The sequence below is a fragment of the Artemia sp. Qi Xiang Cuo genome, chromosome 3 (genome assembly GCF_049724085.1).
Source record: "Artemia sp. Qi Xiang Cuo chromosome 3, ASM4972408v1, whole genome shotgun sequence".
NCBI classification, from domain to species: domain Eukaryota; kingdom Metazoa; phylum Arthropoda; class Branchiopoda; order Anostraca; family Artemiidae; genus Artemia; species Artemia sp. Qi Xiang Cuo.
In genome coordinates this window covers 12296787-12318713 of record NC_142796.1, presented here as the reverse complement: position 1 = coordinate 12318713, position 21927 = coordinate 12296787, and the positions used below count along the sequence as shown (strand labels likewise).

At 36.5% G+C, this 21927-nt stretch overlaps 1 protein-coding gene across 2 annotated transcripts in view; it reads left to right on the top strand.

Moving 5' to 3' along the window:
* The first annotated feature begins 9057 nt into the window (after nucleotides 1–9057).
* LOC148953772 (uncharacterized) overlaps nucleotides 9058–21927 on the top strand; it is an 87679-nt gene continuing 74809 nt past the window's right edge. For both annotated transcript variants that reach the window (XM_089086810.1, XM_089086811.1), the window contains exons 1-2: nucleotides 9058–9227; nucleotides 17850–18068. In XM_089086810.1, the coding sequence (XP_088942936.1) occupies nucleotides 9190–9227; nucleotides 17850–18068 (257 nt within the window). In that variant the 5' untranslated portion in view covers nucleotides 9058–9189. The remainder of the gene's footprint in view (nucleotides 9228–17849; nucleotides 18069–21927) is intronic.

The following is a 21927-nucleotide window of genomic DNA, read 5'->3' as shown; positions in this document are numbered from 1 at the left end:
TTATTACAACTGCCTCCTTTAGTTTATTTTAATAAAGATAAAAGATCAAACATTACAAATGATTTTAACCGTTAGATTATTTATTTGAAATTTTGCGCCCCCAAACATTTATGCGTCCAGGGCAAGTGCCCCCTCTATCCCTCCCCTAGAACCACCTCTGTGCCAGGGTGGATACAGAGCTAATGTTTGGAAGGGGTATCGACAAAAATTTGGTTCATCCATTGTTATTTTTTGTCCCTCCGATCCTGTAATTAGTGTAACCTTCGACCTTCTAGGGAGGCATGTGCCCCTAGAGCCACCCACTCAATTGGCCCCTGAGGGTCACTGCGTCATAGCTATAAGAGTTATGGTTTTCAGAATGATGACAACCTAGTTAGGAGTATCTGCATCCCACACTCCCACAGGCAATTCAAAAAAAAAAAAAATAGAGAGGTTAGCTCCTATCTTATAACTATAAAAGCTACGGTTGTTATAATGGTGACAATTTAATCAAGAATGTCCACATTCCACAGACAAATAAAAAAAGACAAAGAAAAAACCTGTCAACAGCGAATATGCATACATTCAATTGAGTGGACAGAGGAAGAAACTACACCTTTATATTCAAATATTAGCCTTTTTGTAGCCTATTATTGAAGAAGGTATTGAAACTAAGGGGTCTTTACCCCAAAGGCAACTGAAAGAAAAAAAGAGAGGAGGGGCACCAATTCGGTAGGGGACAGATGCCTCTAGATTTTTTTATATTTCCACTGAACAAATTCGAAAAAACAAATTTGTCCCCCTTATATTTTGGGTAACATATTTTATTTATATTTACTTTCAATAAAAATCCTTGCTGCCCCCTTCTCCCTTACATTATCGTAAATTGGTGCTCCTGACACAAAGGCTACTGCGCCATAGCAGAGTGCTACCATTTCCTCTAACCGTCACAAGCACTAAACGTCATTTCGTCGACAACTAAAATCCGTCAGAACCATTAACCGTCAGAACATCGACAGTCATAACATTGACACGTCAGGACATCGACAGTCACAATCGCTACCCGTCAGAACATCGACAGTCATAAACATCGACACGCCAGGACATCGACAAAATCCGTCAGGACATCGACAAATTTTTTTTTTAAGTTTATATAATAGTAGCCTAATAAGTACATAATAGTTTAGAAACAAATTTCGGCTATACATTTGCACATAAGGGGGGGGGGTAAAGCATACCCTATATTAAATATGTAACCTAACCTAACTTAGGTACTTTTTCCACCCTAAATCTCAAAAAACTGAAGTCTTAAAAATTTTAGATGCTATGACAGATTTTGTCGATGTCCTGACGTGTCCATGCTATGGCTGTTAACGTCCTCACTCGTAACTATTGTAACTGTCTTTGAACTGATGGGTCAATGTTATAACTGTCGATGTCCTGACGGATAATGGTTCTGACGGGTATTTTGTCGATGTTATGGCGGAGTTTGTCGATGTCCTGATGGTAGTGGTCCTGACGTATCGATGTCCTGTCGCCTTTCCCGCCATAGCTATGAAAGCTATGGTTGTTAGAAGGATGATAACATAACCTGAAATTTCCTCGTACCACTGGTTGAAAGTACAATTTTTTCTTTTGTCCCATAGGCAATTGAAAATTTAAAAATTGATTTTTGATAAGTTCTGAAGGGAAAAAACAATTTAAATTTCCAATTAATATGAAACATAAATTAGTATATGAAAAATAGATATTTGTCTGGATGTTGAAGCAAAGTGAAGGTCGTATTAGTCCAACAGTGATTTAAAATTGAAGAAAATTATAGTAAAATAAATACACATGGAAAAGAATGTGAATTTCAAGTTAATATAATACATAGAATAATACATGTGAATATACATTTAAACAGATATTACAGCTAATTGATTACGACATAATTAAGATGACACGAAAACACTAGAAGTTTTTAATAAGACAGTGAAATTTCCAAGGAAAAAGAATAACTTGCGCAAATAATGATAGAAGTTTGAATATTTTGGCTCCTCATCCAGACGCCTTTGTCTACAGGGGTGAGGGGGGGGGGGCGAATAAAAAAAACTAAAACATACTTAAACAAATGAACACAAACATGAAAACGGGAGAAAAAGGGCAAACTCTAATACAAAAAAAGCAAAAAGACAACTGAAGAAAACTGAAAACTCACATTTCATAAATATAGTTATTTCTTTTCCACAAGTTGAATATGACAACTTACACAACAGAAAAAATCAGGGTGTTTGCTATGTCCCGAATTTTTTTAAATATCTCGGCTTTTCATCCAGAAGCCCCTAGTCAACGGGGAAAAAACGAATAATAAAAAAAAACTAAAACGAGCTTAAACAAAGGAACACGGACATGAAAATGGGAGAAAAAGTACAAACTCTAATACATAAGAAAAGCAAAAAGAAAACTGAAATTGATGTCATGAATTTTGTCCAAAATAGTATTGTAAAAGGCTTTTCTTCAGATATTATGAAGAAACATATATCTTAATTTTTTACACTCGCCCAGGTTTCTGAAGCGAGGAGGCAAATCTTCCATTTTTGCCATCCTGGCGAAGTTCGACCTAAGAGAGTGGGTGCAAATGCGTTTATTAGCATTGTCTCTGATATTATCGATATTATCACAAAGTTCAATGCTGATGATGTTGATCTGCCAGTCTTTGTTATCCGCCATCCAAGTGAAGTACCACTCATCGCTGCTGATGCTTTTTGTGCGTTGAGTTGCCGTGTAAACTCCTGTTTGTGTGAGTTACACTCTTTGTCTGAGTGTGTGAGAACTCTCCTGCCTGGAACAATTGGTCGTCTTCAGTCATTAATGCAATAGTGTTCTGTCTCTTCGAAACCGTCCTATGCAGTTATTCTAAAAATAAACCTACTGACCCCAAAGATCCTATTGAGCGAAAAGAAACCCTTGATACCTTTGATACACTGATGGTATCGTAAGTGTGAGATCTGATCCTGTCAAGGAAAGATGGATAGTTCATACCCATGATAAAGCCTCAGCCGTCTCTCTTGCCGCCACTGTAACTAGTCAGCTTAAGGTTTCCACTCATGTCCTTAATCAAAAAGTGCTTGGTATTGTGAGTGATATCCCTTCTGGTATGCTAAAATTAGAAATTATTAGTATGATTCTCGGTCTTGCTGATGCAACTAAAATTGGAAAATCCAGATCCTTCCGCCTTGAATTTCTTGACGATGCTGCCTTAAATAAAGCTATCAACGATGGTTTGTGTATTGGATACGAGCTTTTTAAAATTAGACCTTTCCAGAAATTACTTCCTAGATATTATCGTTGTCACTCGCCGAACCACACTATCGGTAATTGCCCACTTTCATCGACTAATCAAAAATATTCACGATACGCAGCTGGACATTGTAACACACGTGATAATCCTTGCAGTGAAAGCGCGAATTGCGCAAACTGCGGGGCAAATCATGTTTCCTATAGTCTCAGATGCCCAGTGTAAAAAAAAGCTCTGAATAAGGATAAGAAATGATTGCCAGTGACAATAGATTTCGTTTTGTTTCACTTAATATATATGGAACACAGTTTATAGAATTAGCAGTAAGTTTATCGCAGATGATTTCTGGCTCTTCATTCTCGGTGCGAACAAAAAGCTCCTCCCACTAATTTGTGCACTTATTGTCCACTTATTGGTGAGCCGGCCAAGTGGTTTTGTCAGTACTTGTTCCGTAGGTGATTATTCTTTGTCTACCCGTGAAAAGATCTAATGCCGCTTATGTTTATACGTTCTCTGGAGCACTCACACCTCGGTCCGGGTTTTTATAATGGGTGAGATAGGGAAAGATCATACTGCTAATTATATAAACTGTGATATGGAACCAAAGACAAAGATCTTCTTATTGACGATCTTCTTGATTATGATACAGTTTTTCTACAGGAACATTTTCTAATTAAAGCCAATACAGATACTTTTAAACGGTCACCCATCCAGCACACGTTTGTACGTGACGCTAAAAAATTCGCAGTCAACCCTTTCGGGTCTTGCAACTTCAGTTCGCCTCGCTGAGAAGCCTGAGTTTATTTCTTCCGATCATAATTTACTGGCAATAAAGTGCGGTAATATGGTCTTCATCATTGCCTATATGCCATGCAATCGTAAGAATATTTCTTACCTATCTTCCTTTGCGGGTTCTTGCCAGCGACTCAGGACACTTCTGCTAAGAGTGACTAGTCAGGGATTAAATTGGATTGTGGCTGGTTATCTTCATACCAATATTCTGTTCCAATCTGAAAGAAGTGACCTGTTTTTTGATGCTTTGTCTAGTGGCTATCAGTTAGTAAATAAAGACAAACAGTTTACCTACATTCCTAATCGTGATGGTGTTACATCAAACCTTGATCATATCATAGTTTTAAACGGACCGCTCGTGAATCCCTCTGTCATTGTTTCGGATGATAAAATTGAAGATGATCGCTTGCCTTTAACTTGTAAAATCAAGTCGCCTGCTCTACTGGCTTATAACCGTTCTTCTAACCAGAATAAATGGTTTGATACGCCAAATTGGAAACGAGTAAACTTTGAAGTTTATATGTATATTCTTTGCTCGTTGTTGTCAAGCCTTAAAGGGCCTTTTAACCTTTTACAAACCTTAGTAAGGTCACCGACAACTAACATTGATTTAAATTGTTACTATTACCAGCTCGTGTATTGTTTGAAGTCGGCTGCTTCCACTTCAGTTCCTGTTGAACATGTTAGATTTGCCACCAGAAAACCTTTGTGGAATGTGCGCCCAGAAGTAAAAAAAGCTAAATAACGCGCGAAGTTTTGGCTTCGCCTTTGGATTGCTTGTGATCGGCCCGAGTCTGGCGAAGTAATTAAAATCAAGCAAAATTCGAAACGTCACTTTAGATCTCAAGCCCGCCTGAATGCTTTGAATGTGCCCTCGGATTGGAAGTCTTGGTCCATTGTAAGTTATAGCAGCAAGTGTGTGCCTGCTACCGTTTCGACAATCAAAATCAGTGATTTTGTTACTCGCTTTACTCGTTTTTTTTTCTTATTTCAATCACTCTATCCACTCTATGGTTTCTTCCTTATTGCATAATACTATTCAAGTTCTTCAGCAAGCCCAGATATTGTCAATATTTGGTGGTGATATCTATCGGGCTTTGAAGAGGGTTAAGAAATCAAGTGCTCCCGATATGGACGGTCTGTGCTACAATCACTTCGCCATTAAGTGTCTAATATTGTTAGCACACATTCAGCTCCTATTCCAGATGTGTTTAGCTCAGTCGTTAATTCCAGATAGTGTTCTTTCGTGAATCGTAACATTAGTTTTGAAAAAGGGAAAGGACACAGATCAGTGTTCCAGTTATTGACCAATTACAGTGTCCTGTTTCATGAGCAAGCTGTCCGAGTATGCCGTATTGCCTGAAATTTTGACTATATGTGAATTTTTGATTATCAAGATGGGTTAAGAGTTGGTTTCGGTTGTTCTCAAGCCCATCATATACTTGGTTAGTTGCTAGTCTCAGAAAAAATGCAAAAAAGACCACTTTATTTTTGCTCGGTTGATATTTCGGGCACTTTTGACGACATTGTACATTCACAAGCGCTTCATTGCTTAGTTAGACCAGGAGTCAATTCTTCCGTCGTAAAATTTCTTCAATATTGGTATTTCAATTTGTTGGTTCGGTTAAAATGGATTACTGATATATAAGAACCTATCTCAGTAAAGAAGGGAGTCAGGCAAGGTGGTGTGCTCTCTTCATGTATTTTTAATACTGTGCTTGCGGAATGTTTGCGAATGCTGTTTCCTACTGTCTTTTTAGAAAATGTTGTTGTTATCACATTGTCTATGCTGATGACGTACTGCTAGTTAGTCATACTAGGCCAGACCTCATAAAGAACGTTCTGATTAATGCTTTGAGTATGATTGGACTTTCTGTAAATACTTCAGAATACAAGTTTATGTGCTTTAATAGTTCTAATCCTGCTCCTCCTTTACATGTGGTTACAATGCTACTCGAGTATATCTCAAAGTTGAAATGGCTTGGGACTACTTTTTCTGATACACTTTCGACTGCATGCTCGTCTCTGGTTGCTAGTGTTCTGCAATGTATTCGCATCTCATTTGGTAAAATCTCACCTAACAAAGGAAGGTATAGCCGCGGAGACTTATGTAACCTTTACCATAGTTTTTGTTCTCCTACAATTCTTTTTCTTTCTGGTTTTCAGCCTTTAATGCGGAATAAAGACCGTCTTCAGCTAAGGAGAGGCTATTTTAAATATTGTAAATTCTTGCTATATTTACCAAGATGGTGTAGATATCACACGATTGTTTCTCATTTTGGACTTATTGACCCTCTAGTGCTGCTTGACAACATCGCTAAGGATCCGAAGACCAATACTCCAAAGAAGATATGTGCCAGTAATCCTCTCACTTATTTTTTGTACCAGTGATCAGTGATTCAGTCGATATTGTTATGTTTTTTATATTGTTCTTTTCTTATTATTCCCTTGAGGATTACATTATTTTGTTTTTTCGTTTTTCACTCCGCATTTATTGTATATCATTGCAGGTTATAAACAAACTTACTTACTTACATTTCATAAACTGTAGTTGTTGCTTTTTCGCAAGTTAAATATGACAATTTACACACACACAAAAAAAAAAAAAAACAGGGTGACTGCTATATCCCGAATTTTTTTGAATGTCTCGGCTTCTCATCCAGAAGCCCTATTCAACGGGGAAAAACGAATAATAAAGAAAGTCTAAAAGGGGCTTAAACAATGGAACACGGGCATGAAAATGGGAGAAAAATACAAACTGTTATACAAAAAAAAGCAAAAAGAAAACGGCAAGAAACTTACGTTTTATAGACTATATTTATTGCTTTTTCACAAGTTGAATATGATGATTTAGGCAACAAATCAGAAACCAGGGTGACTGCTATGTCCTTTTTTTCTTTTTTTTGCACTTTAAGTTGCTTTTTCACTTTTTTGAAAGCTCAGGAGTCAGATTTTTTCAAGTAGATTAAAATAACTAGCTAAATTGCTGAAACTCTGTTTGTTTTAAGGGTACCAAGATTCTATATATGGTAACGAGATTTTATTGAGGAAAAACGCCTTGTTGTGCATCGGCATAACAAATACGTTCCAAGAAATTTGCCTAGTCTATACTTTACCTTTGCTAATCCTTCAAGGACAGTGAAAATTATATCTGATCCTTTGAATGAATTAAATGAAAAATTACATAGCCACATATATCTTAAAAAATTGCGAAAAAAAAACAATAATACAATTTCAATGGAAATGAATTCAGTTATGCAGTTTATTTAGTAGCAGGCGCCAAATTAAAAAAAGAAGAAGAAAGAAATATGAAAGAAGACAGAAGAAGAAGAAGAAGAAGAAGAAGAAGAAGAAGAAGAAAGAAGAAGAAGAAGAAAGAAATATAAAAAGAAGAAGAAAGAAATATAAAATCAGCTAAAAACATATGACACCAAACAATTCAAGAAGATGTGACTTTCCCTTGAAGGCATAGATAATTGTCTCTTAGAAGCGATAATCGCAACAGATGGTTAATGTTTGAATTTTTAAGGACAAAATATGCTGTCAATTTAACAAACAAGTTTTTTTTGTTTATTTTTACCGTTTAATCTGGAAATGCTGACAAGAATGACATGCTGCCCCAAAGACTCAAACAGACATAAGGTGGGTCCAGAGGGGAAGGGGGAATTGTTTGGTCTCCTTAGTATTTTAATCTTTAGGTATCCTGTATATCCTGTAATATCCTGTAAATATATGAATTGACATATGTTTTTTGGTTCAGGGCAGTCCGGTGTGGACGTCAACCGTTGCTGCCATGTATATGACATTGGCGTCGGAGGAAATAATTCTAAGTGGAATACCATTTGATTATTCGACCTTTATTTGGCCCCTACACCCTTAATGAGAAAAAAAAAACATCGAATAGAAGCAATGCAGAAGAAAGGTTTTAAGATTATCTTTAAGCGCAAATGCCCAATAATCACCCAATAAAATACGGCAAGATCGGTCACCCTAAATGATGCATGTTTAGGTCCTCTGTATCAGCTTCGGTTGAAAGGCTGTATATGAAGGGTGGAGACAGGAGCTATTCCTTCAACACCGCAGCTCGATTAGGTGGTGCCTCTCAAGTGAGAAACCACAACAGATTCCTATAATCACACCTACTTAATAAAAAAATGAAAGGCATAAACAATTTTCTTGCTCAATCGTTGGTTTCCAATTCGAATGGTTTTGCTCCTTCTATCTCCACAACCTCTCTACTTTTTGTTGATTTTTTTTTACCTTTCACGATTGTATTTATCTTTAACTGACTCCTTAAGTTTATTTCTACATAATACATGGAACCCGTTTCTGCAATAAAAAATAATAAAATAAAGAAGCAAAAAAAGACCAAGATCCCTCATATTTGGTTGCACTTTTCTAGTAAAAGATTACTATTTTTCAGCAAACCAGAGGGCGGAACCTATCAAAAGATTAAATCTTCATTGATATCGGCAAACACAAAAGAGATCCTGTGATATTAAAACGTCATTAAAATATCGAAAATTACATAAAAATATTAATTGTTGATAGGTGAAAAGAAAAACTATTTTCAAAGTTAGACCCCGTCCCTAGAGCAGGCTAGGCCTCTCCTGGAAGGATATCTTTGCTATTACAAGTGCCATGTTTGGAAAATACTTCCGGTTTGATTAGTTGATCCCACGTGTTGATACTTCTTATTATACTAGTCAAGCAGCTATACCTGCTTTCAGAACACCTATTAATTGCAACTACCTAAACAACCGGTAAATCCGCAATTTAACTATCAATTACTTTAAGGACACTAAAGCAAGCAAATTAGCGCCATTGAATTTCTTTTATTCGTATATTGCCGAGTTGAGATACTGCTTATTATCGCTTCATTAATTCTAACCGTTTTATGCCGGAAAAAATAGCTGAAACGGATCATGTGCTCTGAATCAAGCAATGACCTTAACTTTTATAACTAAAATGTCTACGGTCAGCGCCCAGAATACTAGTGACGAAAAACGCAGTGGGAAAACTAGTTGAGCAAATTGTTCCCTCTGGTGCGCCCTGATAGTTATTATATAGTTGCTTATTACCAAAGTTTTGATTTAACTGATACTTAAAAATAGTCGAAGTAATAAATTGGTTTGGATATGAACCTATTTGGTATGGAGATGCAGCCCTTTGGAAGGTGAGATGTTAGGTATATTTTGGGAAGGTGGAATAAAGAGCAGAAATTAGATAGGAAAAATATTCTCTCTTCAATGCTCTTTTCAAATATAAGGTAACACTATGGAGTGGTAAATTTTTACCAAATCATATTATTGACTTACGAATAAAGTAAACATACCACTCGATGCCTTTTTTATGCTCTTTCCGAATATAATAATTATTTTTGTTGGAAATGAATTTTACCCCCACCCGTATTTATACCTATTCAGGGTACATATTTGCACATTAGGGGGGATGAGGGTAAATTTTGTTTCTGATGTAAATGAGAGGTAAGATTAAAGTTTCCCCCGATCCCTAATGTGCAAATATATACCCTGAATTGGTCTATATAGGGGTGGGGGCTAAAATTCATTTCCGACAAAAATGATTATTATATTCGTAAAGAGCATAAAAAAAGGCATGGAGTGATATATTAACTTTATTCGTAAGTCAATAATATGATGTGGTAAAAAGTTACATGTGGAGTTAGTGCTCCTCTGAAAGAAACATATTAACAAAATATAAATAGTGCCATTAAATTCCACATTCTATGCGTTATCCAAATATCATGGTCGCTTTTCTGACAATCCCGCCCCCCCAGCCTCCTAAGTGTCCCATATATAGTCATAACAATATATTTCTTCGTTGTTTTTCACCTCGTGATGCGTCAAATAACAGATAGTTCGTTTTTGACTCGCTGAAATTCAGTTTTGGGTGTAAGTCTAGGAGCAGCCCAGTTAATAAGGTTACAAGTTAATAAAATAATTCTTACTTCATAATATAAAAAATAATTCGATTTAACATATTTTGCAGGGGGAGAACCTTTATCTTCACTTCTTTCCCTGCTGTACAATTTTTTTAACACAAATTCCGATAAACAAACATGAATTCGGCTGCATTTTTCTTTTTCAAATAATTTAAATTTGTAGTTAGGCACCATCGATACTACCTACCAAAACATATTTATAGACACATACTGACAATTTAGGTTAAATAAGGTTAGGTCACTTTAGATTGAATTAGTTAGATTGCACTTGGGTGTTTGTTTATAAAGGATTTCCAAAATTTATAGAATAGACACAAATATTCAAAAATGTGATAAAAAAACTGGAAATACAATTAAAGAAGTGAAGATAAAGGTTATCCCCCCGTAAAATATATTAACTAGGATTATTCTGCATATTAGAAGTAAGAATTGTTTTCTTAACATGTTTGCTTATGTACTGGACCATGGGCACCGGCAGGAGGGCAGAGGGGGGGGGCATGCCCTCCCGGAAATTTGGGACTATAAAGTAATTATTAGGAAACCAGAAGAAAAAAAGCAGAATATGCAAAAAACGTAGAAAAAACGTGTGTTGCCCCATTGTTGACTGCCTGTCAATAGATTTTGACCCTATATTGAAAGTGTAAGAGCCTAACTATTGATAACATTCGATCAAAGAGTCAGTTTCTTATGGTTATCCTAAATATGTTTTTTTTATTAGTAATTAGTGCTGTTATTAGTACCCAAGAAAATTCGTATAATTAAAGAAAACACAAGGAAAACAACTTAATAAGGGGCAATTTCCGTAAAAATATACTGTCAACTTTTGCTTGCATTGCCAGAGTACCCATGAGCTGATATGAGAAGCCACTATAATCATAAATGTTTCCCTTGAACGGAATGCTGGGAATTTTTGTATTTTCCCCCTGAACGGATATGTTTTTTTTAGTTTTATTATCATTTATCTATCTTTTCAGGAATGATTATGTTTACCTAGTTGTCACTTTGAAAAAGATTTAATTTTTTACAGTTTCGAAACAAATCGGTGCCAAATATATTTTTTCTTGGTGTTCAAGATTGAACAAAAAATACTGAATTGAAATTTTTCATTTGATTTTCTAAATCTTAGTTTTAATGTTTTACTTCAACCAAACTACTTTGATAATGCATTACTTTTTATAAACAATTGGGTCTAAAGGCATTAAATTCCTTGATGTTTGATAACCATGTTCAAAACTGTCGATATTGTTAAAAAATATCCGTCCAATGCTTCATCATTGCTCAACTAGTTTTTGTATGTATGCTATTGTTTTGTGTAATTTTTTAAATTAATTACTTTTTCCATTTTTATATGCTTTTACTTTAATTGACATACTTTTTTCATTGCCTTTAGAGAAATTTTTATCTCTAAGCTTCATTAAATAAATAAAAAAAAATCAACTGAAAGCAAGGAGCGATATTAAAACTTAAAAACGAACAAAACTTATTACATATATGAAGGGGTTTCCCCCCTCCTCACTGCCTCACTCTTCACGCTACAATTTTTTAGCACTTCAAAAAAAACTTCTTATTGTTCTAATTAAATAACGCTTTTGTTTCCATAGTTGTTTTAAAAGAATTGGGGCAAAATTTTAACTTTAGCGTAAAGGGTGAGGTGTCGAGGAGGGAGCAACCCCCTCATATACGTAATAATTTTTGTTCGTTTTAAGTTTAAACGTTGCTCCTTACTTTCGGTTTTTTAAAATTTAATATTCGATCGTTTTTTAATAACGCCAGGATACCTGGCTCCACCTCCAAGGAAAAATCCCCCTTCCCGCAGAAATATCCTCTTGACAATTTGACCCGGACAATTACCCTTAACATCTCCACGCCTAAAATTGAATCGGTAAAGAAAAAGAAAGACATAAAGAACTTTCGTAAAGGAATTCTGGCAAATTCATCAAGTGTAAAATTACCCCTAAAAAGTTCACCCCCTGGAAACTTCCCTTTCCATGTAAACTTTTCCCAATGTAAAATCCTCCCAGGAGAAAATTCTTCCTCCCCTCCCCACCCGAAAAATGTATGTATATTCCCAATAACCAATAAAACAACATGCCAATAACTTAAAAACCTTTCCCCAGGGGCTGTAGGGGGTCATTTTATCTCTAAAGACATAGTTATTGGGCCTTAAAAGCATGCTGAAGAAAAATATATCTCAAAATTTTGATCGGACGATTTTGGAAAAAAGGTGGCATGGGACGGGGCCTAGTTGCCTTCCAATTATTTTGGTCACTTAAAAAGGGCTCTAGAACCCATCATTTCCATTATAATGAACCGCCTCAGTAGAAAGGCCTTATTGACTCGTGACGGGGCACCATATATGGGCATAGAGTCCCTAGGGAGAACACCTGTGCTGTCAGTCCGACGGTTCATCATATATGGGCATAGCCTCCCTAGGGAAAACACGTTTCCGAGAAATTGGTGTTCATTCAGGAGAATTCTTTCCGGGGCGAAGTTTATTATTGTCTTTGGTGTTCATCCAGGAGAATTGTTTCTGAGTGAAGTTTATTAATATCGGACAGATGTTTTCAAGGTTTATTAATATCTTTGGAGTTAGTCTAGGAGAATTGTTTCCGGACGAAGTTTATTAATTTCTGACGGATGATGTCAAGGTTGATTGATCTGTCACGAAAGGAGAATTATCTCCGGGCGATTGTTTTAATCTTAGAGATGAAGAGATTAACGCGGTAAAGGGTTTCATAGGAATTTCAAATGTGACAGCGCAGGGATGTCAAAACAAAAGGAACACGCATAAATTACATTTAGGAGTTATTGGGGCGAAAGCGTTTTAGATATTTTAAGGAATTATTTGGGCGAAACAGTTAGAGACATTTTAAAAGAGGATTTTAGAAGAGGATTTAGAAGAGGATTTGAGGGTGAAACTCTGTGGTCGTTATAATACACAAGTTCCATTTGAACAGTGTCGTGAGGTTCCCTACCCCAACCCCAAAGGGCTCCGATCCCCCTACCCCAACCCCGAAGGAAGCCCCCGGTCCCCAAAGGTCCACCGGGCTCCTAAAGGACCACCCGGCCCCCAAGGGCCTCCCGGACCCCCAAATACCCCCCCTGGGTCCCCAAAGAGTCCCCGCACCATTTTTTAATACTTTTTTAAGGCTTTATTATATCTTTTCAGAACAAGTTATTTTCTTAATGTCCATCCTAAACCCATTTTACAAGTTGAAGTACCCATCCTTCCCACCCACAACTTTACTTTACGACTTTTTTGCACATCCCAAGATCAAACAATACTTTTCAAAAGGCAGTTCAGAACAAGTTCTTTTCTTAGTAACCGGCCTAAACCCATTTTACAAATTTAAGTACCCATCTGTTTCACCCACAACTTTACTTTACAGCTTTTTGAATGCTCCAACACCAAGCAATACTTTTCAAATGGCCTTTCAGAACAATTTATGTTTTTAATGTCCTTTCTAAACCCATTTTACAAGTTGAAGTACCTATCCTTTTCACCCATAACTTTACTATACTGCCTTTTTGAATGCTCCAACACCAAGCAATACTTTTCAAAGGGCATTTCAGAACAAGTTCTTTTCATAATGTCCATCCTAAACTCTTTTACAAGTTGAAGTACCTATCCAAAGTTCACCCTCCGGGAACTTCCGTCCTCATGGAAAATTATCCCCGTGGAATTGGGGACCCAGCTGAAAATTTGCGCTCCCTCCACCCTAAAAATGTATGCACATTTCCCAAGAACAAATACTATACGTAAACAATGGGCAAATTTCATAAATTAAAGACCTTTCCCCAGGGGTTGTGGGGGGTCTTGCCATCTCCAAGGGCTTAGTTATTGGACCGTTCAATTTTTCTGAACAATATGGCTATGCAAAAAGTATTATTTAAAAAGTACCAGCAACTTACTGAAAACTGGCTTGCTTGAGATTTTTAGAGAATCACAAAAATTTATCAATACCCTTGGTGGCTGAAAGACTGTTGAGAGCAGTGTTGCCGACAGACAGTTCGACATAAATTGTACCAGTTTTCCAAATAAAATTGTGCCTTAAGAGGCCTATTTCTACCATCTGAACAGCAGGTTAAAAATTTGCCATAACAGGAATAGATTTTGCGATAAACTAAAAACTTGAATAGATATCCGAGGTAGAAAGGAGCAAGTACAACCAAAATGTGTAGGAAAATTTGTATTCTCACATGAGAAAAATTCTCATATGTACCGCATTGCACCAGGACCTCTAAATCGTAGCAAAAACAGTACAATTGTGCCGCGTGGGCAAAGCTGGTTGAGAGACTTATAAGTTAGTCTACTCATAAAAATTTCTGCTCCTAAGTGAACATCCTGTTTAATCAGTTTATCTGAGCTGGTTGCACAGATACCGTTGGCTTCATCTAGCGCAGTAGTTGGTGAAGCAATAACTTTTGTTCCGACGAAGTTGGCGAAGCAGTAATTGAATTTCAACTTAGCTCTTTACTTCCGTAAGAAAAAATACTGTTTTTAAATTAACTTTAGCTCGTTTTCTTCTAACATACACAATAAATTTTACACAAAGATCTTTGTTTAACATAAGGGATGAAATCAAATATTTCCAACATGATTTCTTTTTAAGGACCATTTTTTTACTTCTACTTCTTTACTTCTTTACTTCTTACTTCTACTTCTTTTTTTTACTTTTTACTTCTGATATCCCTTAAATTTTCGCACAAGATATGTGCTCGAAATCAAAAACAGAAATTTCCTAGGAGATGTCGTATTCTTTACCGTAATTGCATATTTGTCACGTAAATAAAGAGTTTAAGAGGCGCGTCAAAACCGCTATCTTTAAGAATTTACAACAACTGCTAGCCAACTACTACTACTACTACTAACAACTCATTGAAGAACCAAGCCGCCTGAGGCCAACACAGCTACGTACACTTCTTCTCCATCTTAATCTATTCAAAGTTTCCCTCTCCCAGGAAGTTTCCTTTCCCTTAAATCTTTCTTTACAACGTCTTACCTCCCCAACCGTGGACGACCTACTTTCCGTTTAGCCCTAGAAGGTTGGCCGAAAAGGACAATCTTTGGCAATCTGTTATCCTTTATCCGCAGAACGTCCCCTAGCCACATCAACCTTTTTCTCATCATAGCCCTGGAAAGCGGGATTGAACCACATTTTTCGCATAGCCTACTGTTTGAAAAACGGCCAGTCAGTCAGGTGTCCCAAACAATCCGTAGGCAATTTCTCTGGAAAACATTTAGAAAATCCTCCTCTGTTTTTCGGAGTGCTCACGCTTCAGAACCATATTTGACCACTGTTATCGCTGTAACTTTCAATATTCTAATTTAGGTTCGCAGTATTATCTTCCTATTCTTCCAAACTTTTTTCAACTGTGAGAAAACACCCCAAACCATGTCTATTCTGCTTTTAACATCTTCACGGCAGCCACCGTCCATTATTGAACATGGAAATGAATAAATGGCATTTCATTTCGTAGGTAGTTTGTATTTCAAAGCGTGTTTTTCTTTAGTTTTAAATTTCTAAGGGGTGTGGGAGAGGAACTATACAAGAGGGGGTATTGCGAAACCTACGGTAAAGTACCTTCGACCATGGAGATTACATTAATTTTATGGGAGATGGAGGGTGGGGCGCTAATCAAGATTTTCCGCCAGGCGCAAGAGAAGCCAGAACCACCGCCCTGAAGCCAGAACGAATAATAATGTATGAACGATCAACTGTATGAATGAATGTACAGTAGAAACAATCTACGTAAAATTGAAATAAAAAACAAAATAAACATTAATTAACAGAAAGAAGAACTCCTTCAGTATGAAAGTTTTAAACGTTTTCTTTCTGTTATTAATCATGTGATGTTTTTAACAACAGTGTCTCTTTTCTCATTTTATTTTTTATGTATTTCACAATCAACTCATTTTTTAATCTGTCTTGTTGAGAGGTAGTATTAGGAGGGAACAGCTTGTCCCGGACACCGAAATTTTATGGAGCAAAATTTCAAATAAATCTAATAGTTATAGTCATTTTATAATTTTTGAAATTTATTATTATTAAAATTAAGAAAATGGTGCAGTTAATAAAGGAAAATAAGCGATAAATTATCGATTTATAAAATAAATAAAAATAAAAATCATTGAATACAAATAATTAAAATAATTAAATTGAAATATAAATTGTTCCTTAATTAAGAAATTAAAAATATTTTTGTTTATAAATCAAAATTGTGTTAAAATTTGGTCTGAAAATTTTATGGGAGATAGAGGGTGGGGTACTAATCAAGATTTTCCACGGGGCACAAGAGAAGCTAGAATCGCCGCTGGTCTTGTTTCATGGGAGTTTTACTGAGAATTTTTTATTTTAGCATTGGCCAGTTATGAATTTAATATCTATGGCCATGGCATACAATCAAATTGAGTATTGCGGGGTTAAAGGAAAAACTTGAATTGGGGGTCCAAGCTGGAGGGGTTAGGTTACTTTACCTGGAGGGGTTAGCGATAAGATCAAATGTGTTATAGGAAATTGCAGGAAAAGTCACAGCAATCTTGTCACGAATCTACAGGGTATAACTTGCCATGGGTCAGGGGGTAATTGCCCCCTTCAGGACTCACTTCACCCCATGCACACATCATTTTGCTTTTGGATTTTTGCTCACTCTCTCCAACAGTTTTGTGTTGATAACTATTTATTTTTATCTTGATCAGAGGTAGTCCTAGAAGGGGGACAGACAAGGCACTCTCCTCGGGTGTAAAAATTTTAGGGGCGCAAAATTTCAAATAAAAAAATTTACAGTTATAATCATTTGTCATTTTCGAAACTTAATTTTGTTTAAAATAAAGTAAAGGGCGCTATTGGCAGTAAGTATAAGCGAATTGAATCTGAAATTTTAATTTTTCCTAAATCTTCATCACCATTTCTAACAAGATAATTAATCATTTTGCACAGGTAAAAGTAAGAAAGGCCCGATCTAAATAAATGGAAAATTTTGCCAATGAATTAAAATTTTGTTAATAATCAAAAATTATGTTGAAATTTGGCCTGAAAATTTTTGGAAGACAGGAGGAGGGGGCTAATCAAGATTTCGTCCTGGGCGCAAGAGGGACCAGAACCGCCACTGATGTTGATATACCTTACTCTGGATACAATAGAAATTGCCTACCAATTTATACTGTGAACCATTTAATGTACGGCTGTATTGTTGAAAAATGTGTTGACCCCTCCGAGGTTTTCTTTTTTTTAATTCACCACTGTTATTTCAGAAGGCTGGACTCTGATAATCTTATGGCAATCTAAAGCTGATTAGATCTGATCATCTAAAGCTGATGGTAACTGAAATATTTGGGGCAGAGATGAATTGACTTTATTATACAAGACTTTACGACTATACTCATCTGTATCTGTGACCTGTGTGTAACCTGTCATCTGTAATGTGTGACACATGACACATCTGGGATGTGTCATGCGTGACCTGTCATGTGTGACCTGTCATCTGTCTGGTGGCCAATAGAGAATCAGAGGGAATAGAACTATGAAACAGAAAGCAATAAAGTAAAGATTAGGAATTTTTACAGATTGTAAATCAGAAAGATCTACAAATTGTAGATTAATAAATGAATTTGTATTTAAAAAAAAATGATAGTGGGCTCGAATCCATCAATACTGAAAAATAGAAACACGAATAATGTTTTGATCCTCTTCCAGGTATGCATACAGGATTTACTACCGGGTTGAAAATATTGGGGTTTAAAGGAAATAGGTGGGCATTAAACACCCTCTCTTTACCTGCATATTTTATTAATTTTGAAACAATTAGGCCTTTAAAAACTAATTTACTTTTCAGCATAGTCCCTATAATATTTTGGCTATCAATGGTAAACTTGAGCGGAGCACAACTTAACTCTCAAGAAATTTTGGCGGCTGAATTTGAATCTGATTTTAATGCCAGAGAAAACCCGCTATTTCAAGAATTGGAACTTGATGTTGCAACAGATTCAAGCCCTATTGATGACGGCTTTACTGAATTTTTCCAGGAAACACCAGACTTTGATACACATTTACAGTGAGTATTTAATTTTTTCCTGGAAATGCTAAATTTTGACATAAATTAAGAAAATAAATTGTTTGCTTTATTTTATTTTTGCAATATTTACAGGGCAATAAAGTTAGACACATGGATATATAATTACACTCCAAGAAACCAAGAAAAATAATAGGGAAGACCGAAGAACCCCTTCTCCCACTCTTTTATTTATATTCTTTAATTGTGTATTTATATTCTTTTATTCTTTATTCATATTTGAAACTAATTCCAGCTTGAACACCGCTTTCCACTCAAAAGCAGGAATATGGTTTGAAGAAACCAACGATTCTTCTTCTTCTTGTTTGGTTTTTTGGAGATGCTAATGCATAATGTCAATGGAATTCCAGGTTTTGTGACAGCTTAGACCAAGACCCGTATACCTTGAACTTTGGATAAAAGAAGCTTAGCCATTGTGGCCGCTTGGCTGGCATGATTGTAATGACGTCAAGCATACCCTATATTTCCTCTTTTATAACAAGGTGAATCAGTCCAGGCTGGATTGAGCCAATGTTGGACCTGCAGCAAACACTATCAAACTAGCACATGCTTCAGATAACAGTAAGATGTAGAATATCCTCAAAATTTCATCCAAGGTAGGGTTGGTTGTTTTGCTGTCTTCACAAAAGTCAAGCTTAAAGCCCCAAGTACATTAATTACAATCCCGTTTGCCGTCTGAACCAGTCTTAAGCCTATTCACACTTGTATTACGTGCATGGCTATCTAAGACTTCTGTTTTGGTTACTTCGAAATTATGAAGGTTCTAGGACTGCTCCCCATTTTCCTCAGTATTGTTGGGTTGACAGATCGCCAAAGATCATCCTTGTCGGCTAACAATCTAGGGCCAAAAGAGCAGGTTGTCCCCGAATGCGGTGGGAGTATCTCACGAGGAAGGATTTAAGGGAGAAGTTTCTTGGGAGGATGTAAAGAGGGATATCTTGGATAGATTGGGAGAGAGGAGGAGCTTACGTATCTGTGGTGGTCTAGGGCGGCTTGGTGCTGCTGTGAGTTTTTAATTGTAGTAGTGAAACTAAATAATTGCATTTAACAACGCTTTTTATACTTAAAAATTCAGACACTAAAAATCTGTTGATCTCCCAAATACAGCTACACCTTCAAAGGAAAACTTCAGCTTCTTAAGCTGTTTGGTTTCATATATTTTAGCTTGTTTTTCGCCCTTTTTTTGCGCCTACCAAAAGCTCTGTATAGCTGCAGGTAGAGGTCATTTTATTCAAAATTTTATGCCCAATTTTTATAATTGTTCAAGATATACAAACATAGTTGTGTAAATTTTACTTAACCAAGTCAAAGGACAAAAGTTTATAGGTATGTTTTTTAAGTAAGTACCGTTTTGGAATGAAAAAAAGACGTGCAAAGATATCGCAACAATTTTATTTTTACATGAAAGCCTGTACCTTAATCTATTTTTCTACATAATTTCCGTGAATATTGAGGCACTTGTCATAAAGTGGCACCAGGTTTTTAATACCCTCCTCATAAAATTCTGCCGCCTGACTTGTTAACCACTGTATCATAACTGTTTTGACTTCGTTATCGTCTTGAAGACGCTGACCACCCAGGTGTTTCTTCAAGCGCAGGAACAAATGGTAGTCGCTGGGCTCCAGATCAGGGCTGTATGGAGGATGATCTAGAGTTTCCCATTTAAAAGATTTGATGATATCTTAGGTCCGATTAGCCACATGTGGACGGGCATTGTCATGCAGCAAAATGATACCCTTACTCAACTTGCCACGTCTTTTGTTCTGGATTGCACGACGCAGATTGTTCAATGTCTCACAGTAAGACGCTGCATTGATTGTCTCATTACGAGGCAGAAACTCCACTAGCAATACTCCGTATTTGTCCCGAAAAACTGTGCACGTAATTTTCCGGGCAGAAATTGTTTGCTTAAACTTCACTGTTTTGGGTGATGATGAATGTCGCCATCCCATGGATTGGCGTTTTGATTCTGGTGTGACGTAGGCCACCCATGTTTCGTCACCAGTAACAATTTGGTCTAAAAAATCTTCGCCTTCATTGTGTTACCGCTCAAGGAAAGTCACTGCACTGCCTAAACGTTGGGTTTTGTGCAAATCCGTCAACATTTTTGGAACCGAACGTGAACACAATTTCCGGTAATTGAAGTGCTCAGTCACAATGCGATACAAAACACTACGAGAATATTGAGGAAACCAGTCACACACTGATGAAATTGTAAAGCATCTGTTTTCTCTCACCTTTTCTTCCACTTTCTGAACCAAATCTTCATTAAAGACCGAAGGACCCCCACTCCGTTCTTCATCATGCACATTTGTGCGGCCATCTTTAAATGCTCTCACCCATTTACTTACTATTCCATCACTCATAATGTTTTGTCCGTTAACTTCACAGATCTCACGATGAATATCGATTGGTTTTACGCCTTTAGCACTAAGAAATCGTATAACAGCCCATGCTTCACAATCGGCGGGACTCGCGGTTGTCGGAGGTATCTTAAACACTCAGTAAACAGCATATACAATGACGAATCAGACTGTAATGGCGTCAGTGCGTAGACAAGAGATGTAGGTAACCAGCGCGCATGCGCAGAACGCCGACCATAGTGCTGCGGCGGTGGAATCGCAAAACGGTACTTACTTAAAAATCATGCTATCAATTAATAAATTGAAAAGTAATTTGGTTCTTTTGTAGAAAGCGGTAAGCGCGCGAAAAGTGAAGTTTCCTTAACGTTAATGAAATAAAACAAGATAGGATGAAAATATAATAGTTCAGAAACAAATTTGGGCTATATATTTGCACATTAGGAGGGGGGTGGAAGTAAAGCATAGCATATACTAAATACGTAACCTTACCTAATCAACCCAACTTAGGTACCTTTTAGTCCCTCTAAACCCCAAAAAACTAAAGTTTAAATATAATCCCGGAGTGAAAAATCCTTCGAAAAATCGGAGTGTAATGCCTATTTTTATGCAGCGTATAAGTACCGAATTTTATCCTATCTGATCTTCAATACGTTTGTCGCGCGCTTACCGCTTTCTACAAAAGTAGTAATATTTTAATTTTAAATAAATGAACTTTTTTTTTGATTTGGCTGGAAAATGTTTTGGGAGACAGGGGGTGCTGCTCAATATTTTGCCATGTGCGCAAGAGAGGCTAGAACTGCCACTGCCGCTGCAGTCATGAACAATTTTTATTTTATCGAAAAGTGTGGCTATAATTTTGCCTAAAGATTAGACAGGTAAATTCCTTACGTTTTCTATTGGGTGAATGACTTGAAGTCACATTTGTTTTTTGAATTCAAATGAAGTCGGTTTTTCAAGATTCTGGTTCATCGCGCAATAGGTGTCTTTGCATTGTTTTTCCACAAAACTGGTTTCCCATTTTGCAATGTGCTTGTAAAGTGACTGATTTGTCAAGGTTGATTTTAACAAAGAACGAGGAACTGATGAATTATGGCTGAATGCTTATTTTAACTCTGACTTTAAAGAAAAGTGTCGTCAGTTGGGGCGGGGCATTTGATCCAAAATCAAAGATATTGAATAATACCCCTTTTTGGGTATTTTCACTGAGAAATAGCTCTTTTTCAGTATTTTCATTGAAAAAAATGAAAAACAGCAAATTGACCTACCTAGACTTTGAAAAATACACCCTCCTCCCTATCTCTCCAAAACTTGAATGGAATGTTTTAGCAGCTGCGCCAGCCAATGTAAGGGGAAGGGTAATGATTTTTTTATTAATAAAAATATGCACAACAATATTTTATAGGGGCAATATTTTTTTCGATCAAAAAACCATAAGAAATTTTAAGGGGCAATCAAATCCCCTACCCTTACTCCGTAAT